Raw genomic sequence first — 20498 nt, 5'->3', positions numbered from 1 at the left:
TCTTTGTTTTTCTCATGCAATGTGTTTGAGCGCTAGCCAATAGAAGCTTTACGTAGTGATGTCACTATGTTACAGAAAGTAAGGTGTAAGGGAGAGAAGTTTTAACTTTGCAGATCATTTACAAGTACAAACCTATATAAAAACACACTACAGGACAGGGATAACCCCAATCATAACCATTTACATAAGTAGACGCTTCTCTCACCCAATGCAAACTATTTCTGGGCCCAAATGACGTCACTGACTTACAAAGAAGTTGTAATACCACTGTGTCACCACTATAATAATTTGCTTCAACGCCCAGCACACTTTCTGGGGGGTTCTGAGTTATGTTAAGGTTGAGCAATAATAACCACTATATAGTCTGTTTTTTACAGTAGGTTTTCTGCCTTGGAGTGCAGGGAATTTATGGGGATCTCCCACAGCCGGAGGATTCCTGCACAGATGACACAACAGCAGCTAAACTGCCATTATCAGCTGTTGTCAGGGGTGCAACCATGTTAGCATTTGCATATATTAAATTAAGTCAGCAGGGCTGTTTGCTCAGAGATAATAAAGCCAGCAGTGACTCTGGACACCTGTAAAGGAAAGAGACAGCCTAGAACAGCTCACCTATCTGCAATTCAGCTCCGAATTTCAAATGGAAATCCGCCTGTGATGACACTTTCAGCTGTAGGCCAAATATTGCCATATGATATTTGGACCAATTACAAGTTGCTGTTATTGCAAAATCCCTGTGTGTGCTTCACATATCCGCCCTCCAAATAAAATGTTGCTTGTCCATGTACCATAGAACGACAACTAGAACACCTTCCTGTTCTACTGACGCTACTTTGGATAAGGCTTGGCTTGGTTTGAGGAAACATCATGGTCATGGAAGGACAAATGTCATGGCTCAAAGAAAGCAATATTGGTTGAGGGTTGGAAACAACAAATAAACAGCAGCCTCTCATCAAAAATGTGATGTCCTATTCGATAATGTTCAAGTTATATAATATTCTCTCATCAAAGGTCCTACAGCAGATAGAGGGCACTTGAATAGGTTGATTAAATCCATGTTGATAACTCACCAGAGTATGGATTGAAATCTGTGAGCTGAGCAGCATCATAAAGGAATCAAACACCGCAAGGACCAAAGCATGAGCTGACAATTTTGCCTGATGCTTTAAAACACTTTATTTGAAGGTGAGAATGGGAGTTAGAGCAACTGAAATGCCGCAACAACAAAACAAAAAAAACACTAATTGTACAGGAAAATAGTAGGCACACAACCACGGTAAGTACAGTAAAGTAGGTCAAAGTTGAATGGGAAGTGGGCCTGCAAATGGCAGTTATCATTACGGTTTACTTCTTTCTAAAATAAATATCTCAGTAGGTTCTATATGGAGCGTGTAGGGGCAACACTTTAATTATGTTATGTTGTGTTGCATAAACGAGCCTTATAAGACACATAGTTGATGACTCATAGCAAGTTTTGACTTTAAGGCTAAATTTGGACCTTGTGAGTAGGTTTCAAGAGACTTTTGGAGGTAGCTTCTAGTGGACATTATATAATGCACTGTTTTACAATTCAGTCCAACAGCTTATTTGGATCAAGAATAAAATATAGCAACTGATAAAAACTTAAATCCCACAATAGAATGGAAGGTTAACTGGGTCTCTGTAGGAGGCTACTGTGTTCATCGCTCTGAACTGGCACACACAGTTGTGTAGTAGCATGCCTCAGTGGGTGACTTAAAACTAAAAACCAACAAGAACACCAAAAGGTGGTACAAGGTTCAGAATAATGGGAGAGTAAACAAAGCTTAACGTAGGGCAAACACTCACTGTGATTGGGTGAAAGGCGCTGTCAGTGTCAGTGTGATGCAAGCTTAAAGAGTATAGGAAACAAAAGAAGTTGACCAAATGGAACTATAAAGTATAAACATACTTTTAGGTTATTCATAGATTGTGTCAATTTTCTTATTTGAATGTATTTATTTTCTTCTTACAATAATAGGCTACCTTTATTTGTATTATTAGCATATCAGCCTGAAAAGTAAATCAATATTATGTCCAGTCTGGGTCAGGTAGCTCCTTTTTACAGTTTTGAATAGCGCTGCAATTTGAAGGCAGTGAAATGCGCTTTGTTCTGATAATTTAAATCAGTTCATTTGTGCAAGAGAGGACTAAAGCAACATGCAGCTGGTCAGTTTGACTTTTTATGCTGCCAGATTTAATGGTAAATTGGTAAATCAAAGACAAATAACTAATCATTTTAAAAAACATGTATAAATACACAGAATTAAACATCAAGACTCCAAAAATACAAAGTTATGCAGTTTCCTCTCCAAGCCAACAACTATTTGCAGTTGGCACAATGGTTTCATCTCGGGACTCATCTGCTATCGTTTTGATGATAATTGTCCATTAACTAATGTATTATCTAACTGCTTACCCACCAAACGACAACTGCAAAGGCTAACCTTTTGAGTTTGGTTCACTAGTCTACACCATCAGGCTCTCACATAGTTTACTTTTAGTGCAGTGTACTTTTTGTAATGGCTTATCATAACAATGGCTGACAGAGGACTCGAGGGAATTCCTTAAATTACCTAAAAATAATTTGGTTTACTATGTAAAAGAGAGTAGACCTGGGAGTAGAATCTATTTAATTTGTCTGATTTAATATTGGAAATTAGGGATCTCTAAAGTCAAAGAGGGCTCCAGTGGAATATGTTTTATGGGGCTCTGGTGGTAAAGTAATTGATTATGCACTCTGTCAAATATTTTAATAATGTTTGTTCAGTTCTCTTGGCCTGAAATACCGTTGAGAAACTCTGCTTCATTAGGAGATTTTAATATCTACCTCTTTAAATGGATTTTGTCAGATTAAATGTGTGTATAATACTGAAAATCCAAGGAAACTGCCCACTTTGGAGACAGGAAGTGTATAACATTTTAATGTTCATTAGTAAGTCCGGATATGCATTCAACAGTATAATTCTCTCTTTTAAAACATAACTCTCTTTCTTCAATCAATGATTGGGTTAAAACTAAAGAAAAGTGTTGCCTTGCCCAGCCCCCAACTAAATTGTATACTCCTGCGTGACTGCAACTTTCTGCGCCTGCGCATTACTCAGACCAGGAAACATGCTGCCAGTCATGTGACCATAACACAATTCTGCTCAGCTCAGACTCCTGCATTTGTTGACATTTGCACATTTCAATACGAGCGAATATAGGAGAAGAAGACTGACAGTAAGTGGAAATAAGGAGAAATTTCCCCAGTATTGCCAAACTAGTGTAGTTTGAACTATTCTGTGCCGGACCAATGCTTTGTCCAATGCTTTGAAACATACTCGGTTGCCCAATAATCTGATGTAAAGCTACAGTTTACCGTCCGTAACGCAGGTCTCCCCGGCTGCTGTCAGCAGGTTAAAGTGCGAAATCACGAGCACACGCACGCGCTGCACTCAGGGTCGTTGGCCCCTCCAGTGAAGCAGCATGGCTCCGCTGAAGTTCTGTGCCAATATTTCCTGGCTCTTCACGGAGCTTCCTGACTTCCATCAGAGGATCACCGCGGCTGCTGCTGCCGGCTTCCAGGCGGTTGAGGCGGCCTGGCTGTACGACTACGACCTGCAGCAGCTGCAGAGAGCCAGAGAGGCTGCAGGGGTGGAGCTGGTCCTCATCAACACCCCGCCAGGTAAACTTAGTTAAGTATAAATGAAGTCAACAGCTGTTTATTTCTACCAGAAACGACTTTAATGGATAGTTATTATTAGAGAATAACTGTAGTAATGAAATATTGTATGTGTGTTGCAGGAAATTTAAAGGAAGGGGACCTTGGTCTTGGAGCAGTTCCTGGGCGAGAGGAAGAGTTCAGACAGGGTCTGGATCTGGCTTTGAAGTATGCAAGAGCTTTGGAGTGCAAAAGGTGGGGAATTGGCAGAGTAAAAATATATATTCTAATTTGTTTTCAACCATAAATCTTTACCCCTGAATTAGTACAGTAAATCAAATGTGTTTGTGCATACCATAGGCAAAGCTAGTTGCTTATTGATCACAAAACAACAAATGCACTGTGCTGCACCAATTATACATGGACTGCATTGTTTCAGTGTGCTGAGGGTCGCTGTCCTGTTTCACAGCCATGACAGATGAACAGTGCAACAAGTTTCCATTATGTACTTTGCCCTGCTCAGCTCTCCCCCACCCTGCTGCGGAAAAACATCAGCACAGCCTGAAGCGGCCACTTCCATGGTGCACTTTTGAGAATGTATTGCACAGTTAATTAAAAAAACAGCTTAGTTTACTCCAGAAAGTATGCCTAGATTTGAGGCTAAACAATTCAGTCTTGCTGTGCAGACAATTTTTTTCTCATGGTCTGAGATTCCTCAAGGTGCTTTTGAGTCTTCCACTGATCAGAGGCTTCTGGTGGAGTGTTGGATCTTCTTGTGGTTCTGGTTTTTCCTATCTCCACACAGGGACTTGGAGCCCAGCCAGAGTTATCATCAGGTTTCTATTCCCCTCTCCACTCACCTGTCAGTTAAGGCAGGCAGGATGAGTTCTGGTTATTAAACACTACTTCTATTCAAGAATAGTGGAGTCCACTGTGCCCTGACACACCCTTCTGTCTCTGAGCTCTGCAGGCACTGTGCAACATAATCAAGATAAATGTGTGTCTTCGCATATGTCCATTCCAATTCACAACAGGCTGTCTCCAACCAAGCTGTAGATACATCTCAAAGACGAGCAAGACAAATCAGAAACACCTGATCCTTTTTTTTAATGGCACATTAAATAAAAAGTCTATATGACTGAGAATGCTCTGTCTCAGGGTTCTGCATCAATGATGAGGAATCAGCTTTAGCAGGGTTTCAACTTTTCGTGGTTGCATTTATGCATGTGGTATTTTCCATGATTTCCCAGAATCCACCTGATGGCAGGAAGGGTTCCCATGGGTTCACAAAGAAAGGCAGTTGCCAAGGAGATGGAGGCCATCTTTGTGCAGAACCTAAAGTATGCTGCTGATATCCTCTCTAAGGTAGCTGACCTTTATCGTCGAACATAACAACAAAACTGTTAAGTGCTAGGAATTAAGTCAAACTGGATTCTTGCATAGTGCGGCACAAAAAGTAAGGTATATGTCAAGTTAAAACAAAGAGAATAAAATAAGATTTAGCCAGCATGTTGGGAATCTGATACAAAGACTCATAATATAGAGAGACATATAAGCCATGATTACATTTAACAAATTGTGCTTTTGAAAAGATTATTCCTGAACATAAATGAACAGGATTTGGTTGGGTTGCTCTGGATATAGTAGTAGTTGCTTCATTACATGTAATGTGTCTCACATTGTGCTTTTTTAAATGTAAATATGATTTCCTATAATGGTGCACTTCTATCTCTTTAATGCCTTTCAGTGTTCAGAATACTTCAAAATGTCCATTTTCCTCACAGGAAGGAATCACCGGTTTGATAGAACCAATCAACACAAGGATTACAGATCCCAGGTATTTCCTGGACTCTCCTCATCAGGGTAAGACGCTTCATGCTACTGAGATAAAATAAACCAGCTTATAGGCAAAACTGCACGAAACAGCATGTAGACAGCACCCTCTCTTACCATCACTTATTAAACTGTTATTCATAATGGGTAACCACCACCACCCTCTCCACCAGCAGCTGGAAAGACAGCAGAGCTCATTCTCTAACAGGCTGCTTCTCCCAACAGCAATAACTCTGCTCCATAGCCATAACCATGAACATTTTGCACAACAGCTACTTTGGATGACTGTAATTTTGATGTTTCTGATAGTGTCAGATATAAATATAAATAAGTCTGTATATGTGAATCTATATTTCTGTTGCTCTACTATATAGTCTTTTTAATAGAAGAGCCTAACTTATCTTGAACATTTTATATTGAGTTTTCTTTGTGGTTCAGGTCCATTCTACTTCTATTTTAATGCCTCAACACACTGCTGATGTAACTAAATAATTTCCCAATTTGGGATGAATAAAGTATCCACCTATCCATCCATCATGTACATCTAACCAGCGTATAGACAGTGCCCCCAGCAACCAGCATGTAGACACTAACAAGCGTTTCTGACAATCAAAGCTTGTGACTTGTGACTTCTGCAGAAACAGGATGCAAGAAAACTATTACCGTTAAGAAATGCTGACATCTTGCTGGGTAAAAAATATAAAGTGTTTCATTTTAGTGCTAATCAGTTTGGAGTGTTTTTCCAGCACTAGCTGTAGTGATGTTTTGAAGTATACGTTTACATTGCTCTTGCATGAAGGCGAGATTATCTGCAGAATATGTTATTGATGATTCAAATTAGTTGAATCTTTGGTCTTTATATTTTTCAACATTAACATTTACTCATTCATTAAGTCGTTTTGGATAAAAGTGTCAGCTAAACGTAATGTTAAATGGTAATATGTTTTCTCTAACAGCTATTAAAAGTAGGCAGTCATTTTGCAACCATTAACAGATGTTATACAAAGTGAATAAAGGCACATAATGCAGTCTAATCTCATATTGGAACACTCCTCACTTCATCATGAATGGATTGAGACAGAACAAGGTGTGACCGGTTGTACTGTGCTCAACATATCTTATAATTTACTGCACAAGTATTCCAGTTATTTTATCGTATTTCTAACATTTCTCTAAAAAGGGAAACACACCTTCAGTTTTTTCTATATAATGTCTTTCTACCTGCCATGGTTTCAGATCATCCTTATTCTTGTGTCTGCAGCTGCTGAGATACTGGAGAAGGTTGGAAAGCCAAACATCAAGCTGCAAATGGTGGGTGCTAAGGAAATATTTCTCAACTTAAAAGTGATAAAACAGCAAAATATGATGAAAGTCGACTTGATTTAACAGATATCTGAACTCTTTCAGGACGTCTTTCACTGGCAAATAATGGATGGAAACCTGACACAGAACATACAAAAATATCTTCCCATAATTGGTGAGTAAGGCACCTGTCCAAGACTCTTGAAAAATAAACAGTAGTTGCTTATATTACAACAGTCAGCTTATCTTTTAATCCTGCCTACAACTGAAAGATTCAAGGGCTACCTGTGGTTCTAAAACTTGGAAAGGGCTGATTATTATTTGTCCTCTAAATATTGTATAACCCAACCAAAGGTAAAACACTAGGAGCAATCTGAATAGCATATTAGACAATTATTTACATAAAACTGTGCCCTCAACAAAAGCACAAACAAAAAATAAGAAGTGCAGAAATGTGCATTTCAAGATCCACAGGAGTTGTCCATCACAAAAAACAGTCTTCTCTAAGCAGCCAGTAAAAAGAAATCCATTTAATGTCAGTCAACAAAGCAGAAATACAATGCAAGGGAAACAATGCCTTGCAAAAAGACCAAAATCATCCTAAAAAGAATAAACTCCTCGATACTGGAAGATCATACTCTGGCACAGGCTGGGCTTGCTGCTCGGGATCTCCAGACTCCTCATGGTTTCAAAGTTCCTTTAGCGACGATCTAAAAAAATAAATAAAAAGCTCCCTCTTCCAAATGTTTCCCAGGCCACGCCCCCTATCACCTGTGTTGAATAGCACACCTGATTAGTTGTGCTCAAATAGTTCGACAAACCTATTTATATTTAGTTTTCTCCTAGTGAGTACTGGCAGGTCTAGCAAAAATACAACCTTGATTGTCCTGATTCCTAACAAAGGAAATCAAAAGGGTTTTGTGTTTGCTAAACCTTGATGCAACTACAAAAGCATTGTGACTTTGATCAACTTGTTATTCTTTTGGAGAAAGATGACATGGAAGAGTTTGAAAAAGAGACGTGGCAAAATTAATTCAGACAAGTGCATTGAAGTTAGAAACCACACAGCTAATAATGATGAATGTGTTTCTCAGGTCATGTTCAGGTGGCTCAGGTCCCCGCTAGGAACGAGCCTGACAGTCCCGGGGAGATCGACTACAGCTACCTGTTCAACATGCTGGAAAAGCTCCAGTACCAGGGATACATCGGCTGTGAATACAAGCCACTGGGTCAGCGCTCTTTTTATTTCAGTAATCCTGACAGCCCGTCAGAAAATACATGTTTCTAATGGTCTCTGTCTGCTTTAGGCTCCACACAGGAGGGCCTGGGCTGGATCAGAGGTTACTCCACACACAGCTAGTGATGAGCAGGGTCCCGTCATGCAGCTGTGGAAGGCTTCAAGTTTACTTCTACGTGGAGTCACCTATTTTTTAAACTAATACCATTCAGTTTTATTTGACCCTTTTCATATTTTGCTTTTAGCATCCCAAACCCACATTGAATCGGTACACTTATAATTGTTATGATTTAATTGCATTGTTTTACTTACACTACCATGCAGATATTAAGCATTTTCCTGTAAAAAATGCATACATTGTTATAGTTTTAATAAAATAACTTGATAAATTCTCTAAAACTCTTGAATGATTGGAAGTTAGAAGAGACTTTAGCAGGGAAGCTAATGTGTGTTGTTTAGAATTCAGCTCATCTTTATTCTGTTTAAAGACTGTAAAGGTAAGAATGTGTAAAAGTCACCCTGATGTCACCTTTTTCTTTTGGTGGATTTAGTTTTGAAGCCTTGAATGTGGCATTTTGGCCCCCTCCATCTTGGTTTTTTTGAACCATGCAAACCTGACAGAGGATGTAGCTAAGCACAACCAAATGCAGAATAAGACATCATTTGTAATGCTACCAAAAGTAAAAATGAACTTCCATGAAGTAAAAATCACTTTAAGGGTTAAAGCTCTAAGATGAAACAGACAGCACCATTGTAGCAACCTGTCAATCACAAGGTAGCCTTAAATATATGCTGCTTCGTCTTCTATTTTCTCTCAGTGGGACCATCATTTACTGACTGGTCATCATGCTGTATTGAAATGACTTGATAACTTGAAACTACAGATTGAGGCCGTAACATTTTTCAACAATATATCATAGGTCTCAGATATATAAGAAACATGTCTCTGAAGTGTTTGACTCAGAATACAAAACAGATATGCCATAAACCCCTCTGTTTCAGCCCTGTTCCATAAGTGCTGATTCTGAGTCTGTAGCTTTAAATGCTAATGAGCTGCTGCTGGCCACGCCCCTCTGAAAGATGATTGGTTTGAAAAAACACTATGGTGCTCTAGGAGGAGATTCAGGTGATAATGTGGGCGGGTGTTACCTTGGTTGGTTATTGGCTATTGGTTGCACAACCCAAAAAAACATTGTGACATCACAAAGTCGCCAAAATCTGATCAGTAATTTTCAGACAGGTTTTTATAGAGATGGATCAGGACAAAAAGAGAGAGAAACTTATGTCCTGAAACTTTCAGAATCTCTTTAAACAGAGGAGACACATATTTATGTATAAAAGACATGAAAAAGTGTTGCATAATAGGTGACCTTTAACAGAGAAGTAGGGTCATTCTTTTTATAGACTTCTCTACAAAACTGACTTCTTTCAAGATGAAACTAAGGTCATTTTTCCAGAGTTCTATATGACCGGACTTATTATTACATCAAGAGAGAATTAGGGTCATTTTCTCATCGACTTCTATACAACCCACCTCTTGTTTACATCAAGAGAGAATTAGGGTTATTTTCTCATAGACTTCTATACAACCAGACCACTTTTTATAACAAGGAGTCGCCTCCTGCTGGCCTTTAGAAAAATGCAGTGTTAGGACACTTCTTTGCTGCTTGGTTCTGTAGAATTAATGCCACAAGGTTGCGCTAAAATTAGCCAAAACTTATAAAATGAATGTCTTCCTGTTGGTCTCTCTATTTTGTCTCAAAGGAGAAAACAGGGTCACATGATTTACAGAGAATTATGCTTTAGCAGTCAACAAAAAAATCAATACATTTGGCTTGCTTTTAAGGACTCAATATTCAGGCTTATCAAACGGAAACTCAGTTATCAATGTATAAAAACCGGCCCGTCAATAATGATGAAAGATTGTTTTTTAAGTCTTGTAAAAATGATTGACAACATTAACATTCATCCTACTGCTTTATTTAGCATTTCACATACTGTATAAAGTTTTCCGTATATACATAAATTACATTATACAGTAAGAGAGTGCAGTGTCTATAATACAATAAAAATGCTAACTTGTTCACATTTTGCACGATGAATATCCAGTGTTTAACTTTCTGACTCATTATTTGAAGCAGAGAGAACTACTTTGCTAGACGTTTCTTCATCTGACGTCCACAAATGAGCTCAGACATTTGGTTTCCTTCCTGTGAAAATGTGTGGAAATGTAAGGCTGCGTGTCATTAATGAAGGTATTGCAGCAGATATCAAGTGTTTGTTGTAAAGTCACACTCTCTTATCACGCTGGCCTCATGCCCTCTTGTAAATGGAGGTACGATTACCAGCCACACTGTTTCAGAATATAACACAAGTCAAACTCATCATCCTAAACATACTTTGGAAACACTCCCCTCTGATGACATGTGGCATGCTATTATGCAAATCATCAAAGATAATATTACTTATTATCTTCCTGTCACATTCACTGCACAACATCAAGATCCTCTATGCAGAGCTGAAGTTTGGGAATAAAATTAAATAAAAGAGGAAAAAGGCACTTCAGATAACAGATATATGGCAGTGGTGTTTAAGTGGGTTTGACACTTTTGTAAACGTTACATAAAGTCACCCCAGCTCTCACACTTGTAGAGAACACTGATGTGGTATGAAGAGCTAGCAAAATGCTATCAGAAGGCACAAGATCTAAAATAATGCAGGCCAACAATGACGCTCATTACAAAACGTGTGCCATCTCTCAGAATGAAGCGTCACTTTCAGGCAATCTAAACTGCTGACTTACATTGAAGGCATTTCTCTGTAGAATATTAGGAGAGACAGAAATACAGCAGTGTCTCCTCCAACATGTTTCCTTCAACAGCTTGTCGTCAGTGCACAACGCAGGACACTCTCAGATCCTAAACTTCTCTGTGCTCAACTCGACGTCTTCAGGCAGACCTGATGCATAAGACCATCTCAGGGCCAAATCAAACTGCTCTTACTGAGGATATTTTGGTGCACTAACACAAGCTGGATCTTAATCAGCCAATCAAAACAAACCAAAAACTTTGCGTAGAACGATAAACTGAAAAATCTGCATAGGACGTTACCTTTTGACGGTAATACATTAGCCAAAGTGTATTCCCAGCGTTATGTTGCAGCTGTGCTCATTTTCATCGAGGCTTTATGTTCCATAACTGAATCCTTTACCTGAAGTTAGCATAGGTGCTAAGCCCCTGCTGTCATAAACTGGAAAACCCTGTGCAGACATTGGCTTTCCAATCAGTTAGCTTAGCTCAAATCACTAGAAGGTGGTGCAGGAATAAACCCCTAAAACCCAGGAATAACTGAGCATTTGACCACTTCTGGTTTCCTTGTCTTGAGTCAATGTTTTTTAGAAAGTGTTTTTGGCTAACTGACTGAAATAAGATACATGGTTATTACAAGCTGAAAAGATGTTCACGATCTGTTCTACAACATAAAAAACTCAAGTAGAGACCCCAGTCTTAAATGTCCAACGCTTCTATGTGTCATAAAAAGGCGGTTGCTAACAAATACTTAATAAGACTTCTTAACGTCACCTCAGCAAACATTAGCTGCTTTTAGCTTAGACCTCGTGACGCGCTGCCATGCCACCGTCTCAAATAGGCGAGCATGGCTAATATAGGGACACTATACTGAACAAAACCTGTAAGTGTCATAAACAAGTTTTTGCCACATACCTTATTTTGTGCAATATTGAAAAATTCAACAGAAATATCCCACTGCCTTTTGTCACGGGAGCTGTTGCAATGCTAACTTCCGGGTCGGCCTTACAAAAACATGTCATCACTACACCACTCTATGTGTATGGCAAATAGCACGGTATGAAGAAACTTTAAACTACCTTTGATATACCTTATTCTTTAACAAAGCATACACAGCTGGCTGCTGCAGGGTAAGACATGTCTGTTATGATGCAGCTGCTTCTGTAGACCTTCAAGCTTCCTCACAGTGAGATCATTACTGGCTAACACTGGGATTCCATTCTATCCATCATGGGGTTATCTTATGCATATCGCTGCAGAACTACTGGTATGTGCATATTTAAAAGTAAGTATATCAGATGATGAAGGCTCATACTGAACTAGCTGATGGTTATCTTCTACACACGTTTGGAGCCGTTTTTTTTTTATCAGATGTTTTCCTGATTGTGTTTGTGTTTGTATTGGGCCCCCTCAGGTTTGAGAGCCTTTACACTGAGAGCTGCATACACACAGATCCATCACTGTCCCATGTGAGGCTCTCCTCCATGCTGCTCTATGATGGACAGGTGGAGCCAGGAGGAGGATTCCCTTCGTCTCATCCCCTGCTGCTTCCTGTCTGTGTTTGGGTGTAGGTGAGTCCCGCAGCACTCTATAACAGCCCCGTCCAGAGGTTGTAGCAGGCGGTGTTGATGACAGACTCCAGATGGTGATACATGGACACCAGCTGAGGGGGGGGGCTGCTGCCGGCCTGCTGCTGCGATGGCAGCGGTTCCCTGAACACAACCTTTAGGCTCTGTAAAAGGAAGAGAGGGGAAACCCTGACATGTTAGCACAACTTTAGTGATATAGTAATTAATCATCTCAGGATCATTACTCACTGTTTTTCCAGCTTGAGTATCCAGAAAGACCAACACAAAGCAGTCAGTGAACTTCTGGTTCAAAACAGCCTGAGGACAGACATCAATAGAGATTTTATACCTTTGATTTTACACATGTTTAACATGTAGGAAACACTTTTTTGTGATCATGAAAAAGTGAAGTGTCTAAACACTGACGAATCAGTCTGGTTTTTTGATATGTTTTTCATTTTGACAGATCCCATGACTCTTATAAGTGACACCAAGAAATATGACAACAAGTATGTGGCTTTATGCACCAATAAACAACTTTCCCGCCTCCAACAGCTGCACCTGTTTTAACGAGGACCAGAAAGAGAGCACACCTCACCCAATTTTAAGGTCTCTGCACTGGCTCCCTTTGATCTACTGAATCATTTAAAAATACTTGTATTGTTTTTTAAAGCTCGTAACCAAAGACCCACAGTGAGGCGTCTTTTTATTATGACGGCCCAAAACTCCCAGAGGACCTGACGGCAGCAGAGAGCCTTCATATTATTAAGAGCAAACTCAAGACCTGCCTTTTTAATTTAGCTTTTAATTGAATTGTATTTTATTCTTCTTTTATTTATATTTATTGTGTATGTATGTGTATGTTTGTGTAAAAAAAATAAATATATATATATATAAACTGTATTTGTATGTATATACAGTACGTATGCATACATATATATAGATGTTTATATATAAATATTTTTTTTATCACAGTGGGGCAAAAAAGTATTTAGTCAGCCACCAATTGTGCAAGTTCTCCCATTTTAAAAGATGAAAGATGCCTGTCATTTTTATCATAGGTACACTTCAACTATGAGAGACAGAATGAGGAAAAAAATCCAGGAAATCACATTGTAGGATTTTTAAAGAATTTACTTTTAAATGATTGTGGAAAATAAGTATTTGGTCAATAACAAAAGTTCATCTCAATACTTTGATATATACCCTGTGTTGGCAATGACAGAGGTCAAACGTTTTCTGTAAGTCTTCACAAGGTTTCCACACACTGTTGCTGGTATTTTGGCCCATTCCTCCATGCAGATCTCCTCTAAAGCAGTGATGCTTTGGGGCTGTCGCTGGGCAACACAGACTTTCAACTCCCTCCAAAGATTTTCTATGGGGTTGAGATCTGGAGACTGGCTAGGCCACTCCAGGACCTTGAAATGCTTCTTGCGAAGCCACTCCTTCGTTGCCCTGGCGGTGTGTTTGGGATCATTGTCATGCTGAAAGACCCAGCCACGCTTCATCTTCAGTGCCCTTGCTGATGGAAGGAGGTTTTCACTCAAAATCTCACGATACATGGCCCCATTCATTCTTTCCTTTACACGGATCAGTCGTCCTGGTCCCTTTGCAGAAAAACAGCCCCAAAGCATGATGTTTCCACCCCCATGCTTCACAGTAGGTATGGTGTTCTTTGGATGCAACTCTGCATTCTTTCTCCTCCAAACACGACGAGTTGAGTTTTTACCAAAAGGTTCTATTTTGGTTTCATCTGACCATATGACATTCTCCCAATCCTCTTCTGGATCATCCAAATGCCCTCTAGCAAACTTCAGACGGGCCTGGACATGTACTGGCTTAAGCAGGGGGACACGTCTGGAACTGCAGGATTTAAGTCCCTGGCGGCGTAGTGTGTTACTGATGGTAGCCTCTGTTACTTTGGTCCCAGCTCTCTGCAGGTCATTCACTAGGTCCCCCCGTGTGGTTCTGGGATTTTTGCTCACCGTTCTTGTGATCATTTTGACCCCACGGGGTGAGATCTTGCGTGGAGCCCCAGATCGAGGGAGATTAGCAGTGGTCTTGTATGTCTTCCATTTTCTAATAATTGCTCCCACAGTTGATTTCTTCACACCAAGCTGCTTACCTATTGCAGATTCAGTTTTCCCAGCCTGGTGCAGGTCTACAATTTTGTCTCTGGTCTCCTTTGACAGCTCTTTGGTCTTGGCCATAGTGGAGTTTGGAGTATGACTGTTTGAGGTTGTGGACAGGTGTCTTTTATACTGATAACGAGTTCAAAAAGGTGCCATTAATACAGGTAACGAGTGGAGGACAGAGGAGCCTCTTAAAGAAGTTACAGGTCTGTGAGAGCCAGAAATCTTGCTTGTTTGTAGGTGACCAAATACTTATTTTACAGAGGAATTTACCAATTAATTCATTAAAAATCCTACAATGTGATTTCCTGGATTTTTTTTTCTCATTCTGTCTCTCAGAGTTGAGGTATACCTATGATAAAAATTACAGGCCTCTCTCATCTTTTTAAATGGGAGAACTTGCACAATTGGTGGCTGACTAAATACTTTTTTGCCCCACTGTATATGTTATTAACCGGGAAGGGAGGGATAGTATTGTTTCTATTTGCAAATTGTTTATGTTTTTTGTGAAGCACTTTGTGTTACCACTGTGTTTTAAAAGTGAAATATAATTAAAGCTTGAATTAATAAAAAAATTAATAAAGCTTGAAATGAGATCTCTTTACACAGCCATTCTCCAGCCCTTAAATCTGAGTAGTACAGCACAGAAAGCTCTCACACAACCCTAACCCAGTTACACAAACGTTTTAGAAAACCTAACATTAACAAGAAAAATACAACAAATAATGAGGAGACGTGAGGAGAGATCAGGCCGGGCCCACAGTTTGTGAGTCTGGAGAAGTGAGGCACATTCTTTTGATCTCCAGCTTTCTCATTTTCAGAATCCCATAACAATAATCCCTGATGATAAAATTAATCCCTCAAGAGTCTTTCTTTAAATTTAAACACTGAGCTCTCACAGTGACTACTCTTTAAATTCAGTGATTGTCCCCATGTTTCTCAGCATGTGGGAGCCAGAGAAACGCTGACGCTGACTTTGGACACTTTATTAAGACCTCCATTAAATCTAGCACTAAAAAAAGCATCCTTTTTGGTGTCTCCATAAGTCAGTGTTTGTTGCTGTATTTGCTCTCTCATAAAAAGCGAGTTCTCACCAGATACTGGATGCCGTTGTCGTCAAAGTGTCTGCAGCTCTGAGGGAAGCGGTTGAGCAGGACTCGGATCAGACTCTGGTACCAGGCAGGACTCATGGTTAGGAAACAGTCCTGCACACACAAACACGCACACACACCTAGTGTCAGGAAGGGTCCCTGTGCAGAAAACATCCATGCATATACACTACATATGATCTCTGTGAAATATGAATGTAAGCATGTTAAAAACAACTGGCCTGTGTATGACAGTATGTGATTCTCAAATGGGACATTCCAAATAGGAGTTACGTTTACTTTTGTTACTTTAAGTATTATTTTAGGGCGTTACTTTTGTACTTCTGAGATTTTGAATGCAGGACTTTGACTTGTAACAGTGAATTTTTTATTTCATTTTTCTTTATTTTATTAGCTTACACACACTAATGGACACTAATAGACATTTCTGTAAATTAATCCAAGAGGCTATTTTCCATCTGTAGATAGATGCTTCAAAGAAAGAAAATAATATTAATAACTATAATTAGTTTAAATACTCATTAAAAGCATGCAACACATGCCTTAATGTAAGAAGTTCTTATTAAAAAACCCCAGCATATTATATAGCAGGAAGATAAAATGCAGGACTGCTAATTGCTACTGATCTGTTCCAATAACCACTTTTGAAAGGCTGCTGGATGTGACACATGAAGGCTCACCAGCTGTGGGTCGATGTCCCCCACGGAGCGGCTCTGCACCGCCTGCAGCAGCTCCTCCAGCTCGCTGAAGGACAGCTTGGTGAGCTTCAGTTTGTCCAGGGCCAGGTGCTCTCCGTGGAACAGCCTCCTCCACAGGTTGTCCCTCCGGCAGTGTCCCATGGCCTGCTCCACACTGGCCTGGATCTGTCTGCGGGCCGACAGAACCTCGTTGTTGAGCAGAGGGAACAGAGGGGAGGGGTAGAGCAGCCCCTGAGCCTCGGCTCCACCCCCCGCCAGAGGGTAGAACTCATTCCCGTCGCTGGGAGCCGAGACGGCTGCGGCTTCAGACGGTGTCTCTTCCCAGAGGTCCTGCTCGGCTCCACGGGACCCGCCGGCCTCTGCCTGATCTGCGGGGAGCCGCCCCCCCAGCTCAGCTGGATCCCGGGGGATCTGAGGAAGCTTCTTGAAGCGGCGCATGTCGGCAGTGAGGCGGGGGAAGAGCTCTCTCTGACTCGTCATGATCACGTAGAACCGCAATCTGTTTATAAAGGTACATGAGAGTTCAGAAAAGCAGTCAGTGTTCATTGTGAGGTGGACCATAAATCACAGTCTTTCATATATATATACTGTAGGAATTGCTCATGAGTGGCTACTTTAACCTTTAAGAATTTGTCATAACTGTGGCCTCTGGTTATGGCATGACATTGAATTTCTTTTATTTCCCAACATTCTTTTGATTCATACGCTTTAAAGACCTCTCATTGTGTGACCTGAATAAGAGCCAATAGAGGGTGTTCAATACTCAAAGAATACAATACGAAGAAATAATAAGGTGTGCTTATTTACATTTTTCTCATTTAAACACTTATAAAGCAACCTTATTTTCAGCTTTTTATACCATGACATGTACTAAAAACCTCACACTGCACTAAGATGTCCTATTTTAATAACCATAAGACATTCTTACCCTCGCCAAAGCTTTGTCAAAGTCTGACTTACAGCCTAGCATGAGCAAGCAACTGCCAACGTTTTATATTCAAAGTATATACATCTTACTTTTTATATCTACTCTACTATTATTATAGTATCAGAAGGGAAACAATCGTCTGCGCTGCATATGGGCAGAAACTCCAGTTGGCGATGTGTTAAAGCTAGTAGTACATGTTGGGTCTGTTAATGGTTACAGTATTGTTAATGGACGTGGACACTGTACGCTGTATTAATCATAATATAATTGCAATATGATCGAATGTTTAGGTAGGTTAAGTTACAGATACAGTACGTAAAGCTCACACAGGCACAGGGCAGCTCAGGCATCCTATAGGTGAGAAGCATGCGGGGAGGGGGAAAGCATCACGTATTTGACCGACAGTATTAGCTTTGTTACAGTGATATGCTTGTAATTCTATATTTCAGGATGAGCATACGTGCAGAAAAGCTGTAAAAAATTAAATGTTGAACTGAATTAAAATGCAAACATGAGATTTTTATATATATATATATACACATTGTTTTCCAGTGAAGTACGTTGTGTTGAACAGTGCTTCACCTGGTCGCCCATATGCAAATCAGCTATAATACAAGTAAGGTGTGTGTACATAATAGTGTGTTTTGAGGGTTATAGTGCAAGCTGTCATTGTTTTATTGTGCAAGAGAAAGAGAAAGACAATATTTAAAGCATACAAAAGCTGTTAAAGTGTTTCTGCAACAACGAAAATATGGCTAGTGAAGTCAAATGTAAAAATGTTATTCTTCAACTGGAAAGTGTCCTAATCAGCACAGTGCTTCACTAACCAAAGGATCCCATTGTCCTTTAGAATATCACAATGGACATTTGGTGTTAAAAACAAAACTAGGATTGCTACGAATAAGTCACTTAATTGTCAGGTGATCAAATACGTTTCCCGAAAAAAACTAAACAATCCGACATGCAGTGCTCTCACTTTATGTCATCTTGTGTCTGTTAGCTCTTTACCTCAACAAATGCCTCTCCCCATCGGACTGCTCCTCGAATGGAGCAGCGTTATGGCACACAACCAGGGACACGTCGAAGTCATCATGGTGGTGCAGGCCCTCCAGATCCTTGTAAGAGCCTGAACTAAAGCAGGAAAGAAGAGAACCGAGTGGTAAACATACTGAGAACATACTGGAAGTATTCTGTCACTGATGTATTGTACCTGTTCCACAGAGCCACCAGTGCATACTCGTGCAGGTCAGGCGTCCCCTTCTTGTTGTCGGTGGAGACGGCAGCCTTGGACATGCGGAGCGGCTTCATGCCGTAAGTGCTGGCGTGGTCGGTGATGTAGTTGTAGAGCTGATGAGCCGTTATCATCCCCGTGGAGATGGAAAAGCTCCCTGATGTAAAGATCAAACACTCTCAGAGAGATAATCAAAACATCTCCCACCTCTTCCTGCCCGCCCACAGCGCCATAAAACCCTTCAGGTGAAAACATGATGCAAATATCTATCTTTATCTCTTCCATGACTCAGAAAGAGTTCCTGCTGTTAATTACTCATCTGCTTTTCTTTCTTTTACTAATACAGTTGTAGTGCTGCTAATGATTTCTTATATATATTTTGTACTTTTAGTTTAATAAACATAAATCATATATATATCTAAAAATACTGCTTCAGACCAGCTTGTGTGGTATCAATATTGAAATATTACATTTCATTTAGTTGAAGCTTTTATCTTAAGTGACCCACAATAAGTGAAACTCAGAAAAGCAATATAAAGCAGATGTATTGCTTCAAATAAGCCAAACTGTTGTAAGTGCTGGTGCATTAGTCCTAATTTACATAAGTATGTTAGGTACTGCAGCAATTTATGCGTTTAATGGCCAAGGTGCATTAAAAATAAGAGGGTCTTCATGTGTGTTTCTGTTTAAAGGGGCCCTGTGCTGCTAATTTTAAGATAATATTTGTATTTAGTGCCTCTCCTATGACATGTTTTCATGCTTTAATGTTCAAAAAGCTCTTTATGTTTCTCATACTGCCTGTGCTGCAGCACCTCTTTTCACCCTCTTTCTGAAACCACAGCCCAGTCTGCTCTGATTGGTTTGCTGGCTGGCTCTGTTGGGATTGGTCAACCGCTTAAAGATGTCCCTCTGGAGGGAATTTGGGATGTAATACATGAACAAAAACCTATATAACACACGATAGTAAAAGGGAAAACCCCAACATGCATGATAGGGCCTTTTCTCTATGCGGGGGCCCCAGTCCGTGTATTTCTTACATAACACTTTTGGGTACACAACCTTTCTCGGTTCACAATTCTGGCAAGTAGACTACTACTCTTAATCCACTGTGAGCTAATCTTATGTTTTGTTGTTGCCTCGTTTGCCGAAATATGTTTCTCTTTTCCCGCGCACACCTTTGGTGAGTTGGCCTATTCAGGTGATTCTACATGTTTTGAGCAGTTGGGAGTGACTTTAATATGACTTTATGCTAAAAAGTCACCTTGGAAGACATGGTTGCGTCCAAACTTGGGAATATCGGGGTGATGTGAGATGAAGTCATCCAGGAAGTCGGTGAGCTGGTAGCCCTGGCGGAGCGTCATGTGGCAGCCGACCAAGTACTGGTGAACCACTCGCAGGTGGAAGTCATAGCTGAAGGAGTGAACGTGCATCAGGTCCCGCACCTTATCACACTCCTCAGTGAAGAGCATGGAGAGCTAAAACAGAGGGTGGGGGGGCACAGTAAGCACCAGCACAGAGAGAAAGTCACAGGGAAAAACAAGACTTCATGTACCTCCGAGCTCAAGACTGGCCATTTTCATTACACACATCACTGGGAAATGAATAGAATCTGGCACTTAGCAACACTTCTGCCTGCTTATCTGTGTCATCATCAGCTCTATGCAATGAACCTGCTTTGCTTTTGCTTTGTGCAGTGCACCTTAAGGCCCCGCTTGGCTCTGACTCCCACTCTCCTTGGTGAGAGCCTTTTGTAAGCAACTTGATATCAATCAGATTCATAATAGAATCTTATTTAATTAAATCCAACATCAAAGGGGGGCTGACAAAAGCATTAATTGCAAATGTAAATGGCTGCAGTGAGGGTGCAGTTAATTACAGCCCAATAAGAAGTGTGCCTCCTGCTTTTACTTTCATCCAGACCATTTGCCTGGAACCTATACAAATAGGCTTTATCAAATGAAAGAGGTAAGAAGAACTGCGTGGCTCTCTTTA

The 20498-nt window shown here is 40.3% G+C and overlaps 2 protein-coding genes across 6 annotated transcripts in view; one reads left to right on the top strand and one right to left on the bottom strand.

Annotated features, from left to right (window-relative positions):
- Window positions 1-3116: 3116 nt before the first annotated feature.
- Window positions 3117-8432, top strand: hyi (hydroxypyruvate isomerase). 4 transcript variants are annotated; one of them, XM_063891043.1, is made up of 9 exons: window positions 3117-3240; window positions 3417-3685; window positions 3805-3916; window positions 4912-5026; window positions 5446-5524; window positions 6756-6805; window positions 6902-6971; window positions 7891-8025; window positions 8104-8432. In XM_063891043.1, exons 2-9 carry the CDS (start codon window positions 3487-3489, stop codon window positions 8154-8156), a joined length of 813 nt encoding a protein of 270 aa, XP_063747113.1. In that variant the 5' UTR covers window positions 3117-3240; window positions 3417-3486; the 3' UTR covers window positions 8157-8432. The 4 variants fall into 4 exon arrangements, with proteins under 4 accessions (XP_063747113.1, XP_063747110.1, XP_063747112.1 ...); XM_063891040.1 differs by having other exon boundaries at window positions 3118-3240; window positions 3394-3685; XM_063891042.1 differs by having other exon boundaries at window positions 3132-3240; window positions 3414-3685.
- Window positions 8433-9991: 1559 nt separating this feature from the next.
- The window catches only part of szt2 (SZT2 subunit of KICSTOR complex), a 93818-nt gene continuing 83311 nt past the window's right edge, over window positions 9992-20498 (bottom strand). Inside the window, exons 69-76 of one of the 2 annotated variants that reach the window (XM_063891038.1) lie at window positions 19768-19981; window positions 18486-18663; window positions 18284-18406; window positions 16330-16846; window positions 15635-15745; window positions 12658-12726; window positions 11756-12572; window positions 9992-10243 (exon numbers count right to left, since the gene is read on the bottom strand). In XM_063891038.1, coding sequence (XP_063747108.1) covers window positions 12429-12572; window positions 12658-12726; window positions 15635-15745; window positions 16330-16846; window positions 18284-18406; window positions 18486-18663; window positions 19768-19981 — 1356 coding nt within the window. In that variant the 3' untranslated portion in view covers window positions 9992-10243; window positions 11756-12428. Of the gene's footprint in view, window positions 10244-11755; window positions 12573-12657; window positions 12727-15634; window positions 15746-16329; window positions 16847-18283; window positions 18407-18485; window positions 18664-19767; window positions 19982-20498 lie in introns of those variants that run through there. The other variant, XM_063891039.1, reaches the window with a different exon arrangement.

The sequence above is a fragment of the Eleginops maclovinus genome, chromosome 9, assembly GCF_036324505.1.
Source record: "Eleginops maclovinus isolate JMC-PN-2008 ecotype Puerto Natales chromosome 9, JC_Emac_rtc_rv5, whole genome shotgun sequence".
NCBI classification, from domain to species: Eukaryota; Metazoa; Chordata; class Actinopteri; order Perciformes; family Eleginopidae; genus Eleginops; species Eleginops maclovinus.
The sequence above is the reverse complement of the archived record's forward strand: the minus strand, read 5'-3'. Positions and strand labels throughout refer to the sequence as shown.